General features: G+C 32.0%; 2 protein-coding genes across 3 annotated transcripts; both read right to left on the bottom strand.

Annotated features, from left to right (window-relative positions):
- Nucleotides 1-599: 599 nt before the first annotated feature.
- On the bottom strand, nucleotides 600-14,398 carry LOC114761145 (F-box/LRR-repeat protein 13-like). 2 transcript variants are annotated; one of them, XM_028950471.1, is made up of 4 exons: nucleotides 14,388-14,398; nucleotides 1,377-2,576; nucleotides 1,150-1,293; nucleotides 600-1,064 (listed from the first exon to the last, which is right to left on the bottom strand). In XM_028950471.1, exons 2-4 carry the CDS (start codon nucleotides 2,130-2,132, stop codon nucleotides 798-800), a joined length of 1,167 nt encoding a protein of 388 aa, XP_028806304.1. In that variant the 5' UTR covers nucleotides 2,133-2,576; nucleotides 14,388-14,398; the 3' UTR covers nucleotides 600-797. The 2 variants fall into 2 exon arrangements, with proteins under 2 accessions (XP_028806304.1, XP_028806305.1); XM_028950472.1 differs by lacking the exon at nucleotides 14,388-14,398 and adding an exon at nucleotides 3,765-3,784 and having other exon boundaries at nucleotides 1,377-2,222.
- LOC114761153 (F-box/LRR-repeat protein 13-like) lies at nucleotides 9,337-10,104 on the bottom strand. The gene has a single exon (XM_028950480.1). It carries the CDS (start codon nucleotides 10,102-10,104, stop codon nucleotides 9,337-9,339), a length of 768 nt encoding a protein of 255 aa, XP_028806313.1.
- Nucleotides 14,399-15,226: the final 828 nt, after the last annotated feature.

The raw sequence follows: 15,226 nt of genomic DNA, 5'->3' as shown, positions 1-15,226 counted from the left end.
TCACTGATGGACGACTAGAACTTCTTATTAAGTGGGTTAACCTTGCTGACTGCGATAGCACTTGGGAGGATTATGATGTCATTCACCAACAGTTTCCCACTTTTCACCTTGAGGACAAGGTCAAGCTTGATGGGCGGGGTATTGTTGAGCATGGGCCCAAGTAGAAGTATGTTAGACAAAGGAAAAAGCCCAATTCGGATGTGTAATGCTTTTTATGTGATAAGGGTAATTGTGGGTTTTTCCTAGAAGTTAGTTATGGGAAGGGATGAGTATAATTGGGGAAGTTGGGATAGAGAGGGGATATGAAAAATAGAGAGAGAAAAGTAGGAGAGGCCGTGAGGCTCTAGGGAAATGCTGTGAGCATTTCGGTTTCGTTTTCCTTGCTGTAATTCTCCATTGGAGCCTATCCGTGGAGTTTGGCCATTGAATAATACATTTCAGCATTGAATCTTCATTACAACACCATCAGCATCTGTTTAAAATATAATGTGTTCAGTTTCAAAGGACTAAGGATAATGTTAAATTTTAAATAGATGATGAGTTAGTTATTTAGACAGATTATTTATACAGATTTGAGAAATGCCTACTGCAGATGGAGATTGTCATCAAAACTCTTGCATTTGTTTATAATGATGATGGTGATAATGATAAAGACAATGTGAATCAACATTTTTTTAACAGAAGCACAAAAGAAATAAGCTCTATCAAGACTTCAAATTTACCCAGGATGGATAGGAAGGGATAACTTCCAAAAAGGAATAGAAACTTCTAATACCGTCAAACTAAATTTTGGCAGTTCACTTCAGCAAAAGCCTGCAATTCACTGAGCTCATGGGACATGATGATATTTTCTTGAGGATCTTGTTCTTCCAAGTTACTCTTGAACAAAAATCCCTGCTAACTGAGATGATCCTCAAAACCAATGCATTCTTCATAATAAATCTTGCAAGTTCAAATTCACAATTCTTGCCTCGGTAGCTGCCAAGATGAAATTCCTTTAAGGTTGATGAAACACACTGAGGAACATCAATAATCGTTGGTTCCAAGCTTTCGCTACAAGCAAACTATCCAAACGTATGCAATAGAGTTAGGAAATGAACCAATGAAATGATAATAAACACAATAAAGTAAAGTTGAAAATCAACAAACCTGATCAATCACAAGAATTTCAAGCTTGGGACAGCTTTGCAGATATTTCAATATTGTTTTCCAGTCATGAGAATAATATTCAAATTCCAAGCGGATTAAATTATGAAATGTGGGAATATCGGGGTTGATCTGTGAAAAATTATGCTGCAAGAGGAAGATATTGAACTACTAAATGTGAGAATAAAAAGCCAATAATATGAATTCACCAATATCATCATAAATCATACCCATCGGAAGCATAGAAATGCAGCGTTAGACAAAACTTCCAATGGAAGAAGTGATTGTGGAACTTCTGCAGTGACCAAATGCTTAAGTCTTCCGATGTCAAGTGGACAGTAACTGGCCAAATGCAAAATTTTTACTACCAAGTGCTTGAGCAAAGGACATGAAGAAAGAAGCATTCCCAAACTTCTAAAATCTAGAAATTTAACATTCTCCAGATGCAATGCTTCAAGTAAAGGCAAATTAACATGAGAAAGAGTGCCCACTGTTACGCCACTAGTCCACCAAAAACTTCCTGTACTCAAGTTCAAAACCTTGACGCTATTACTAGTGAAAATACCTGAGGGCAACTCATAGTCACCATTATAGGGCTTCAAATGTAGCTCCAGATATTCAATCTTATAACCAATCACAACATTAATCCACTTACTAATCGTCCGAGGTCTAACATACTCACACGGTTTATCGGAACCGAACCAAAGAACGAACTTTTTGACAGACTTCAAATCTGCAAATTTGAGCATATTGTCTGCAAATTTTTGGAAGAATGTAAGCCTCTCAAAGTCCTGGCGTCTCAGGTCAAGAGTTGGAAGGTAAGGCCAAAGTGGTCTCCATCTCTTGGATAAGAGGCTCGTAGCAACAGCTTCTTTAGCTGGAAGAAAAGAGAGAATATGCAGAAGCAAAGAATCCGGCAAATCACTGATCCTGTCCTTAACTTCCTCTGTTCTAAGCATTTTGTTTGTGGACACTGATTCCTCCATAACCTTTAGCTCAGGCCTTTAGAGATCCTTTTATATCCATTGTAACTGCTTTACGTAGTCAGAACCTTACAGCGAGCGCTGCAATTTCAACTTTAAAACCAAAAAAACACAGAGGAAGAAGAATATTCACAGAAAGAAAAAATGAATGGCAAGAAGGAAGAGGATTAAATGGCCAAAAACAATTACCATCCGGAGTAGAATAGAACTGGGATCATTCATCTACCATTACCAGATCTACGGCACTTACCATTCATCAAATTTTCTGACATCTTCGAACGTGTAGAAGAATAATAGGGAGGATGAAAGAACAGAGAAAAATGACAAGAGTAAGAAGAGGGAATCAAAAAGAATAGCAGAGGAAAAGAATCAGTGTATCGCCTCATTCTAAACAAATGAAGGAATTGATCAACGAATACTCGTCCATATCTTTAACTCGCTCGCCCACTCAAAATCTGTCTCTGAGATGCCCAGAAGAAAGGAAAAGGAAGAACGTAACACCTTATACTAGGTAACTTATTTAGTGACTTCAGCTCATTCTTAAGGCACATATGAACTTTGAGAATCTTGAAAAGAAATCAACCTTTAAAAATTTTTCCCAAGAAGCAAGAACCACAGAACTCTAATACTCGTCAAGGGAAAAGGAATTTTAAGACAAACTTATATTATATTATATATATATATATATATATATATATAGTTGCAATATCCTTTATGCATCTAAGGTTCCCATTTGGCATCCAAAGACATCAAACAACAAGCTTAAATCAATAGTTGATTCAAACCTCACCTAAGTGTCTCCAAGACTCCAACCCTGATTTATGTATGGCTATAACATTTATTACCACCAAATGGCATTAAACAGCAATATCATATCGTTTTCAGCTTCTAAAATTCTGTTACGGCCTTGCATATTTGTGTATAGGTGTTCTCACATTTACAGCAACTTAATCAGATTAAAAGATCTTGTCTATGTAGTGTTGGGGCAACATAAGTTTACCATATACCCATTACTTCCAATAACTCAATTCCATTAACATACAAACATTTTAATTCTCAAAATAATTTCGGACAGCCCCACTTATAAATTTTGGAATTATTTCCAAAGTTAAAACATTTTTAAATATCTCGAGCACCATTTAGTTAACTAGGATGATTGCTTAGCACAAAGAGGCATCAAAACAGCTGTTGCCTTTCATTTTTCACCTTTAACTTTCAGTTTCATAAGCAAGTTCTAACTCTCGATTTTTAACATCTCTAAACACAACTAGATAACTAAATCAATCATTCTCACTACATAGTATTCAATAGCAAATTCCTTAAATATTTCAACCTTAGGAATTCGAATTCCAGGGCTGCCAAAATCATAAATTTGATCAATTTAATTTAGTTTATCTTCTCTAACGTTTAAAATGCTCCCTTACACACCAAGTTTAACCTTCTCAATCAAAACAGAGGCTGTTTATATCCTTAGTACTTCAAAATTCAGATTATCAAGCATTCATCTCCACAATTCTCACCAACACTCATTTTATGAAATTTTAGTACTTCAAAATTCAGATTATCATCATCATCATCTCCCCAGACAGCGACCTATGAAGAAAATGAGAATGGGAAAAGATTCCGGAGGCTTACCTTAGCCAACAATCACGGTTGCCAAGATGTCCTTCACTTCCTCTTCCTCCGTGTCACTCTCCCTCTCTCACTTCCTTCTGGTTCGGGGGCCCCAGAAACAAGAGGGGATGGGAAGAGGGAATTTAATGGGTGGGAAGAAGCGAAATGACCATCATGCCATTCAGTCACCATTTGTTTGCAAATTAATCCCTTATCCATTATTTGGAAACGCCAAACAGCTTCCAAAAATTAGCTTAGATACCTTATAAATTAATTGCTAAAGTACACATTTTGCTTTTTTTAATTTTTTATAAGTATAATTTAATTTTTAACTTTAAAAAGCATACATTTAGTCTTTAATAATAAAATTGTTAGGATTAAATGATGATTTTTATAATAGTGATGATTGTTCTGAAAATTAAATTTAATACGTTTAGCATCTAATCTAAAAAATTTTATAAAATTTAAGATCTCAATATCATTATTTTTTGTTAACCACTAGAATTTTTCCTCGTTGCGATACAACAATTAGCATATTTTATTAGATTAAAATTATACAAATGGCATTATCCACTATAGCTCAAGATTTACTTTTTTTATAAGAGTGTGATCTTTTTATATTCATTCAAATGGAACTTGAATTAGATATACAGATTTAGGAGGAATAGATAAAATTTGAAATTAATTATTTATGTCTCCATCTAAACTGCCGATTCACATACTATTTAATTATGATACTACATATTTAATTCAATATATCAAATCCCAATTAAAATATTATTCAAATTCAAAATTAATTATTAATTTCTTCATTTGATCCTCCATTAAAATTTTATTTATTTATAATGTTCCCCATTTAATTCAACATATTCAAATTTCAATCAATAGCTATTCAAATCTTATTATAATGAGTTATGTTCAAATCCAGTAATGTTATACCTAATCTATTTTCAAACGATCATCGCATTTCAAGTTTTCAAAAATATAGTTGTTGTTGATTGATTTGATTTCAAATTAAAGAACTAAAAATATACTTTTTTAAAATTAACGTGCAATTAAAACTCTCTGTAAAGTGGACTAAATATGTACTTTAGTATAAATTAATTTCTCTAAACTCTTGGTAGCAAAGTAAATTCCAAACTATTTTTCTTGATTTTTCAGAGAATAAGATTAATTTCATAATTTAGCTTTTAATTATCTATAAGATTTGTTGGGTAAATACTCTTCATAAGCTATTTTTTTTCAAAAACGAAGATCTATAATTTTTCCTTAATTTTTATTATGGGCCTGTATATAATTTTTTTAACAAATTTTTTTCTGATTATTCTGATTTCATCCCAATATAGGCTTTCACTAAATAAATTATTTTCCTGAGGTATCAACTAATACTCGTTACATAAATCCTCTTCTATTTTATTAATTCTTAGCTTCAAACTTCCTTCTGATGTAAAAACATCCTGGTGCAAAAAAATAGAGAAAAGAAGAGAAGAGAACTTTTCAGAAAACAAAATAAAATCTTAATAGATCAAAACTTACATTATCAAAGAGAAAAAGAGGAAAAAATCTGAGATAATAACAAAAAAAACTGGAATTTGTAAATACCAAACAAGAAATGTCGATAAAAATTTGTTGTCATTTGTCAATTCAGACTTGTCAATACAAAATAAAATTATGTTACCAAACCTAATTTAGGATTTATAATTTTCAATTTCTTTTTCTGTCATTCTTTCAAAAATCCCATCATATAATTAGAAGAAAGACGGGCCTCCTTGTTGCTTTTTTTTGCAAACGAGCTTGAAACCACCATTGTACAGAGCTGTCCTTATTCAAAAAGTAACTTGGTATACAATAAGGCATTTTTACAAACCTGAAAACTATTTATCATGTTACTATCATTCTAATTTAAATATATTTTATTTATTAAATATAACTTTATTTATTATAATAATTTAAAATTATTGTATTTTGTAAATCTATATTTTAATCATTTTTTTATTATTTAATATAAGTCAAACTCATTTTGGTCACTATACAAATTAAACTAACTTATTTATTATAATCTAAATAATTTTTCTACTTTATAAACTAAATTTTATAAAAGTCAATCTAAATATAAATCACATTAATCAATTTACTTTTTACCCAATCTTATTTTTTAAAAATAATTAAATTAAAATAAATTATTTTTTCTACCCCAATCTAAATGTACGCACCATCTCCTATTCTAACTTTTGAATAGCATTTGATACGACCCCTGAGAAAAAAAATAAAGCATGCGCTGATTTTATTTTTTAGATGCATTCAACACTCTAATTTTCTTATAGTGCATTTAGTATTCTGAATTTATTTTGGATACATTTGACATTCCAATATTGTTTTTTTAGCCGCACAAGTATATTAAAAATAAAATTAGAGCGTTTGATGTACTGTAAGAAAGGATCAAGGCGTGAATCTTAACCCAAAATCTGACAGAAAAGAATGCACAATGTCGACACCTTTGTCCGCTGGGAAGTGGAAATTGAAAAGAAGCGAAGGACCGATTTGTGAGGATAGAAAACCTACCTGACATGCGTCTTTTGCGGTAAAATGAATGTGGAAAAAAACATAAGCTAAATTATGTTGAAAATGAAAAATTAGTACTAGTACAATATTATAGTCAAAGAGTGTTGACGGCTGTAAATTAATTTTGGGTTGAAGTGCATCAACATTTTAAAATATTTTTCTAGACACATTTAGCATTTAAAGTATTTTGTATTATATTTAACATCTTTAAATATTTTTTAAATACTTCTAGTATTTTAAATTATTTGTTTGGTACATTTAATATTCTAAATTACTAAACGTGAAATTATACTAAAATATAAAGTTTCTTTTAATAATATTTAGAGTACTTAATATTTTCGATCGGAAAACTCCATGGAATGAGAACGCAGGTGAGATGACGACAGATTATCATATTGTTGACAATTAGTTGGTGTCTAATTTTTTTAAGCAAGGAATACACTCAAAAATCAATATGTATTTGTTAACATGAGTGAGGGAGGAATATTTCTTTAGCTTTTTATTTTTCTTAGCTTAATTACTGAATAGTCAGATGTATAAATTTAGAGGCCAGTTTTCTATGAGTACTCATTCCAATAACAATTTTTTTTAAAGGTGCAGGTATCCTTATATTGAAAACAATTATGTTCAAAGCACTTTTAAGTACTAAATATATATACTTCTCCTAATTTAAATTGAAACCTTAGTTCTTCATATTGTGAGGGACTAACTATTTTCGTTAAATCTAATTCCTGTTGATTATATGTCAATTAATACTGGGCTTGAACCTATGACCGCATCCAAGCATTAGTTGGCAATATACAAATGGCTACATATTTATGTCCTCCTTAGGCACACAAGAAAGATCAAAACATTTGGTTAACACATATTATAATGAAAGGCAACAACATAAATTTAATTACTTATCAACATTAATTCATAACCTATGATCCAATTTTAGCAATGTGACGTTAGAAAAGGCTTCCAATGAAATTACATTCCATGGCAGCCGCACCTTTCGTTGGAAGAAAAGAGCATATGGTGAAGTAACCAATCTGGTAAGTCGCTAATCCCATCACTCAATTTGATTATTCGAAATATATTGTTCCGTCTTCATTCACGACCTTTTTTTCCAAATACTGAAAGACACTACCCTCCGGTTTTTAATATAAAACCCATTTAACTAATTTGATTAGATTAAAAAAGTTAGGTAAGTTAGTTAATTATAAGAAAAGTGACTTTTTTTTTTCTAAAACACCATAATTACCTTTTTTAATACCTCATCTTCCTCTTCTACTTAATTATAATTGAGAGAGTATCTATAAGGGTAATTTAGAGAAAACTGATAAATATGAGAAATGGGTCTTCTATTTAAGACCAAAACCAACTCAAGAATTGGGTCCTATATTAAGGATCGGAGAAGTACTTATGAAACCAAGGATCAATTGTAATTTTAAGAATAAATTGCATTTAGTTAGAGAACTCTTGGCTTGTTTGGAATGATAGTGGGAGCTTTTTCAACAGTAATTTTTTAATCATGATTAATGAAATACAAGATAAATGTATAAGAGAAAAATCTAAAACTTGTTTGGAGTAACATCTTTCAAAAATAACTTTTCAATTATAATTTATAGAATATAAAATAAATATATGAGAGACATTTTATTTTAAATTACGTGAATAGATGCTTTTTGGGATCCCAATAATGATTATGAATAAGTATTTATATTAGTAGCCCAAACAAACACTCCTCCATCTTGAGATAACATCTTTGCATGGATTGAATTGACTTTCTCGTGCAGAATTAGATTCTGAGTATAAATTGAAATATTTGAGCTTGACTTTAAATGAATATTTAAAATGGATTCTTTTTAGATAATTAAATTATCTCGTGTTAACTTCGATTTTGATTTCACAAGAGAGATCGATCATTCCCATCTTACCTTCACATATAACTATCACTTCAATCCCAGAAAATTCCATCCATAAAAGCCTTTAAATAAAATGTCAGGTAAATGAAACAAACAAGTGAGCTAAATGAAGGCCATAGATCTTGCAAGGGATATCTTTCAAAAAGGAAGATAAGCTTCTAAGATTGTCACGCTAAATTTGATACTATAATTAAGTATCATTATTAGCCTTTCTAAATCCTGGTCACCTTCTGGGAAGTTGTAAAAAATAGATAGTAACTAGATCGTATAAATGTTATAGAAATACTTATAGTTCTCTCTTAAAAGTATTAACTTCAATGGGAACTTGATACTATATAGCAACTTCGAAACCAAGCAGCTAGAAAGATGATTGAATTGAATTTACCAACAACATCCATCAGCATCTGTTTAAAATATAATGTGTTCAGTTTCGAAGGACAAAGCATCAAGACTTCCAAATTTTCCCAAGATAAATAGAAGGACTACCTTCCAAAAAGGAATAAAAACTTCTAATATTGCCAATTCACTTCAACAAAAGCCTGCAATTCACTGATCTTATGGGGCATGAGGAGATTTTTTTGAAGTTCCTGCTCTTCCAAGTTGCTCTGGACTCAAAACTCTTGCTAATTGAGATGATCCTCAAGACCCTTGCATTCTTCATAATAAATCTTGCAAGTTCAAATTCATAATTCTTGCCTCGGTAGCCGCCAAGATGAAATTCCTTTAAGGTTGATGAAACACACTGAGGAATATCTATAATCGTCGGTTCCAAGCTTTCACTACAAGCAAACTATCCACACACGTATGTAAATTAACTATCCAAACTACCCAAACAAAGGAATTTCACGGGTCAAATGATAATGAACCAAAAAAAAAGAAAAAAGAGTTGAGAATCAACAAACCTCATGAATCATAAGAATTTCAAGCTTGGGACAGCTTTGCAGAAATTTCAGTGTTGTCTTCCAGTCTCCAGAAAAATATTTGAATTCCAAGTAGGTTAAGTTACAAAATGTTGGAATATCATGGCTCAGTAGTGACGAATTATGCTGCAGGGACTAGAAAGACCAAAACTCAGCTAAAAAAAAAAAGCAATAATGTGAATTCACTAATATCGTCATATATCATACCCAATGGAAGTACAGAAAAGTAGCATTAGCGAAAACTTTCAATGGAAGTAGAGATTCTGGAACTTCTGCAGTGACCAAATGGTTAAGTCTTCCAATGTCAAGTGGACAGTAATTGGTTACATGCGAAAATCTTACTACCAGGTGTTTAAGCAAAGGGCATGCAGAAAGAAGCATTCCCAAACTTCTAAAATCTGCAAATTCAACATCTGCCAAATGTAGTACTTCAAGTAAAGGCAAATTAACATGAGAAAGAGTGCCCACCGTTACTCCACTAGTCGACAAAAGACTCCATACACTCAGCTTCAAAACCTTAATGTTGTTATTAGTGAAAATACCAGAGGGCAACTCAAAGTGACCCTTATCCGGATTCAAACGTAGCTCCAGATGTTCAATTTTATTACTAACCACAGCAATATTAATCCACTTGCTAATCTTCCAAGGTCTAAAATACTCATGATGATCATAATAATCAAGCCAAAGAACGAACTTTCTGACAGATTTCAAATCTGCAAGTTTGAGCATCCTGTCTACAAATCGATGGAAGAATCTCAACCTCTGAAAGTCCTGACGTTTAAGGTCAAGAGTGGGAAGGCAAGGCCAAAGTGGTCTCCATCTCTTGGATAAGAGGCTTGTGGCAACGGCTTCTTTAGCTGGAAGAAAAGAGAGAATATGCAGAAGCAAGGAATCTGGCAAATCACTGATCCTATCCCTAACTTCTACTTCAGTTCTAAGCGTTTTCTTTGTGGACACTGATTCCTCCATAACCTTTAGCTCAACCCTTCAGAGATCGTTTTATATCAAGTTTGGCAACTGCTTTATGTAGTTAGAACCTTACAGTGGACACTGCAATTTTATGTTCCAAACAAAAACAAAAACACAATAAGAATATTGACGGAGAAAAAGCAGGGTCAGGACGGAGGAAAAAAAAAAATGGCGAAAAGCGATTACCAAAGTAGAATAGAACCGGGATCATTCATCTTCCAGCTCTACCATTACCATTCATAAAATTTTCCGGCATCTCCGAACACTGCAAAAGAATAACAGGGAGGATGAAAGAACAGAACAAAAGGACAGGGGAAGAAGAGGGAATCGAAAAGAATAACAGAGGAAGAGGAAGGAAGAGAATCAGTGCATCGTGTCTTTCTAAACAAATGCAGGAACTGAATCATGAAAACCCACCTCCCCCTCTTCCCCGTCGCGTTCGCATGTGACTCTCAGATTGAAGCAAAACTCCCCAAATCCCTGTTAAATTTGACGGCCATGATCATTTTATAGTTAACGGTCAGATTGGGCCACTTAAAACGAGGTGGTCTTCGGGATGAGCAGCTTAGCGTGTACGAGTAATGTTTTCCAGTCGGTATAGTGCAGTGCTGCAGTCATAGTCAATAATTATTAATTACCAGACTAGGGCTCACTCCGTCATGTGCATTTGGTCAAATCACATTAATTAAAAAAAATTAGTTAAAATTAATTAAAAATTATAAAATTATAAGTTGTTTCTCAAATGAGAGAATAAAAAATCATTAAAATACAAATAATAATTCTTTAAAAAATGAGACAATAAATATATTATGTATTAAAAATTTAAAATAAATAATTAATAAAGATAAAATAAAAACTAAAAAAATTTAATATATCTTGTAATCATTTCTGTATTTTATAAATAAGAACAGAAGGTGTATTTGTTATCATATCTAACAAACAAAAAGTTATTATAAAATGTTTATATCGCTAATATTTGCTCATTTTGCTTGCTCTCTGCTGAGCGATCTTAGGACAGAGGATCGACAAGTCGAAACGGAGGAGGGGCTGTGGGTAATATGAATGGAGCTGGTAGCTTATTTGGAAGCCATGTCACTTTTGTTTTTTGCCACAAAAAATGATTGGATGATGAGTCAATGTGAGTTATGTGGGATAAGAATTAATTTATTAAATAATAAAATATTAAAGACTAAATTTTAACCGAATTAAAAATTGAGAAAGTGAATCATAATGAGCTATAATTACTCTTCCATAAATAATGACATTTAAAAAAATTAATTTTTATATATTTATTATTTTTAATCAATTTTAACTATATAGATGATTTAATCTAAGATTGCTTGTAAATACGGGAGTATGAAATAATAAAAGAGCTGGATAACTTTTTTTTTTTCCAAAAAGAAAAACAACTATCATTAATCATTAATATACATAAAATTTAGAAAACAAGAAAGGAACCAAGCTACATGAAAGCATCATCTAATAAATTCTTAACCTTAGAAAGAAGGACATGGCAGAGGAAAAGAAAGGAAGTGAATTTGAGTTGATTTCCTTAGTCCGAACTGGATTCACAATCAGAACTCAATCTGCCTCAAGAGATGTCTTAGCTCTCAAGTTTTCCTTCCTGTTCTCCCATTATACAAGGAGATTGATTCTGGCAGCTGTTACTGGGTCCCATAACACATAAGTTGAGGAATATATGTAAATCTAAGTTCCGAGAAATCAATAATACACATACGGTATTCGGTGCCCATATCTAGATGAATCAGTTCTCATGGCAGTGACAGTCTCCAAAACCCTGGCATTCTCCGTACCATTTCACAATTTGTTTCACAACTTCGGAAGTAAAACAGAGTGAAGTCCTTCAGATGTAAGGAAACACGAGGAGGCACATCAAGTATTGGTTCATGAGCCGACATAGAATGAACCTGGCCATACACAAAATTAAATCAGTCACAAATCTGACCGAGGTATTGCTTGAACTCAAAGCAATGGGTTCAAATTTTCAAACCTTGCAGAAAATTGGACGCTCTGCAATTACAGGCTTCTGAACTTTGTGCATGTTATGGAGACAGTTCACCATCCTAGTCCACTCTCCGGCGAGACCACATTCAAGGTGGGTTAAATTGCAAAACATTGGCATATCATCAGTAAATGGCCACTTATCCTGCATGTTAAAGCACCAAGACAGACTGAAAACTAGGGAACGAAATCTCAAGTGGACCGTAACCCTTTACATCCCAAAGTTTTAGCAGCAAGTGTTTAAGCAAAGCACATGCAGAAAGAAGCATTCCTAAGTTATTATCATCTGCAAAATAAACATCTTCCAAATCCAATACTTCAAGCAAGGCAAATTAACATGAGAAAGAATGCCCACAGTTATTTCGCCACCCAACTTTAAAACCTTAATGCTATTACCAGTGAAAACACTAGAGGGCAACTCATAGTCATCAACCTGCGTGCACAAATGTAGCTCCAGATGTTCAAATTTATTACCAATCAAAGCTTTAATCCACTTGCTGACCTTCCGAAGCCTAAAATCCTCATCACATCCAAAATAATCATACCAGAGAACAAACTTTTTGGCAGCCTTCAAATCCACCAATTTGAGCATTTTGTCTCCAAATCTATGGAAGAATGTTAGCCTTTGAAAGTCTTGACGGTTAAGGTAAAGGGTGGGAAGGGAAAGCCAAAGCGGCCTCCATCTCTTGGATAAGAGACTTGTGGCAACTGCTTCGTTATCAGGAAGAAAAGAGAGAGCACGAAGAAGAATTGAGTCTGGCAAACCACTGATCCTGCCTACTTTTGTTCCGCGCGTTTTGTTTCTGGACGCTGATTTCTCCAGATCCTTTAGCTTAGGCCTTCAGATATCCTATTTTATCAATAGTGGCAACTGCTGCTTTAAATAAACTCAGGTTAAAACGAAGGTTATGTTTTACGTACTGCAATTGACGAAGAAAAGGAATGGCGAATACTGAACAACAAAGGAAAAAGAAAGCATGGTTGGAATAAAAATGAGATTAACTGGCCAGAGAACAATTGTGTGTACCAGTGAGATGATGAGCACAAAAATAATTTTCATCATTCAAGAATGCTCACAGTGAAATTTGATACCATAATCAAGCATATAACTCTATATGGGTGCAGGAACGATAAAGTAAAAGGACGAATATGGACAACATCTAGTTTATAATTTAATTTGAATTACAAACTAAGTCTTGTATTAAGAAATGGGGGGAGTATTTGTTTTTTTTTTTAATGTATTTATTGCCTTGAACCAGTTCTAACCAACTCTTTTTTTTTGAAAAAAATAATTCAGAGTATCCTCAAACTATTTTAGCTTAAAACTAATCTCTGTTGAGCCGAAAGCGTTAAAGTTAAAACCCTCCTAACAAGTACGTTTTTCGATATTTAAATTTATATTCTCTTCCTTGTGAGGGTAAGACCGCATACCATCTTAACTAACATTTTGTTGGTTGTAACCAACTTTTTTATTTACCTAATTTGGTTATTTATGTCTTATAAAAATAAATGAAGGCAGTACGTATATATCAATTTCGCTTCTATAATTAATATTTAAATATGGTTTCTTGTATTTTTCCCCCTCCTTTAGAGCCTTAGTTAATATGAGTGAAATCGCAAATTTCCTTCACTTTAAGACAGATTTAAATACTTTTTTTTTTTTTGATAAATCAATTGAAGCGCCTTGTATTATTTCCCGTGGTCCTATTTTTTTGAGAGTGTCTTGTTCTGAGAACACAAAATTTGTACCAAATTTTTCCTCAGTTGTCTTGCAACTTTTATTGTGTATATGTGTATCTCTTTCCACTTCTTTCTCCAATTTGTTTTTTACTTGTAGCTATGGTTAACAATTTTTTTTTATCTTGATATTATCGTGGAATTAACTATCACGGTCTCCAGTTTAAATATAATACAGAATCTGGATCATGTTTTAATATATAATTTATTTCATGAATTATTTAAAACAATTAATATTCTTTTTTTAAAAAAAAACTATGCATTCTCATATAAGTAATTTAATCACTAAAAAATCTGTTGAATTATCCATATGTCATGACACATGACTTATTGTCATTTCATTCACAAAATCTTGTTATTGTCATGTTGTTTATTTGTTGTGACAAGTTTTAATTATTAATTACTTATGTAGGACTCCATAGTAATTTTTTTTTTAATATCCTTACAAATGTGTTAACATTATTTTTTTCATTAATATGATTTATTTTCCATGTATTTTAGGAACGGTGAAACTGAAATAAAACTAAAAAATTTTAATTACTTCTTCCATCCATAATATAGGTTTTTTTCTCTTAATTTAACTTTTCTAAAATATAAATTTCTTTTAATAGTATTTGGAGTACTTAATATTTTACATCGGGAAACCCCATGGGGTGAAAACGTGAGACGACGGGTTATCATATTTTTATAATTGGTTAGTACATAATTTTTTAAGCATGGGATACACTCACACTCAATTACTCCTAAAGTCAATATGCCGTTGTTAACATATGCGACGGAGGAATGTTTCTTTAGTTTTTTATTTTTCTCAGCTTAATTATTGAAAAGTCACAAGCATGAAAATTAAGAGGCCCCGGCTTTCTATCGTCAGTATTCAATCTCTAAAAGTTCATTTAGAATGACTCATAAAGAATTTTTTAATAATGGTTTATGCAATATAAATACTATTTCTGATTCTTAATATAAGACTTTTATTTAACTTTTATTTGGTCTTAATTATAAGAACTCAATCCACTTTGTCTCTCATATGTATATATTTTTTCTCAAAGTAATCATTCTAATAATAGTAGTTTTAGCCAATAAACTTGATTAAGGATATTTTAGGTATGACAACATATATTTATTATAAATAACTAACTTAATTTATTTTCTTAATCTTTTCAAATTAGTCAATTAGCTCTTATAATTAAGATCAGAGGTAGTATATAAAAAGAGTTTTCTCTTGAGTCACATAAAATATATATATAAAAGCAATTAAGGCCTTGTTTGTCATTACGATTGAAATCATTTATAAACACGTTTCATATAAATCGAAACAAAACTCTTTTCACATATTTATCTCGTATTCCGTAAATCACAATTG

The sequence above is a fragment of the Neltuma alba genome, unplaced genomic scaffold (genome assembly GCF_004799145.2).
Source record: "Neltuma alba isolate B1F8T4 unplaced genomic scaffold, ASM479914v2 tig00011086_pilon, whole genome shotgun sequence".
NCBI classification, from domain to species: Eukaryota; Viridiplantae; Streptophyta; class Magnoliopsida; order Fabales; family Fabaceae; genus Neltuma; species Neltuma alba.
Note: the sequence above shows the minus strand (reverse complement) of the source record. Positions and strands in the feature narration are given on the sequence as shown.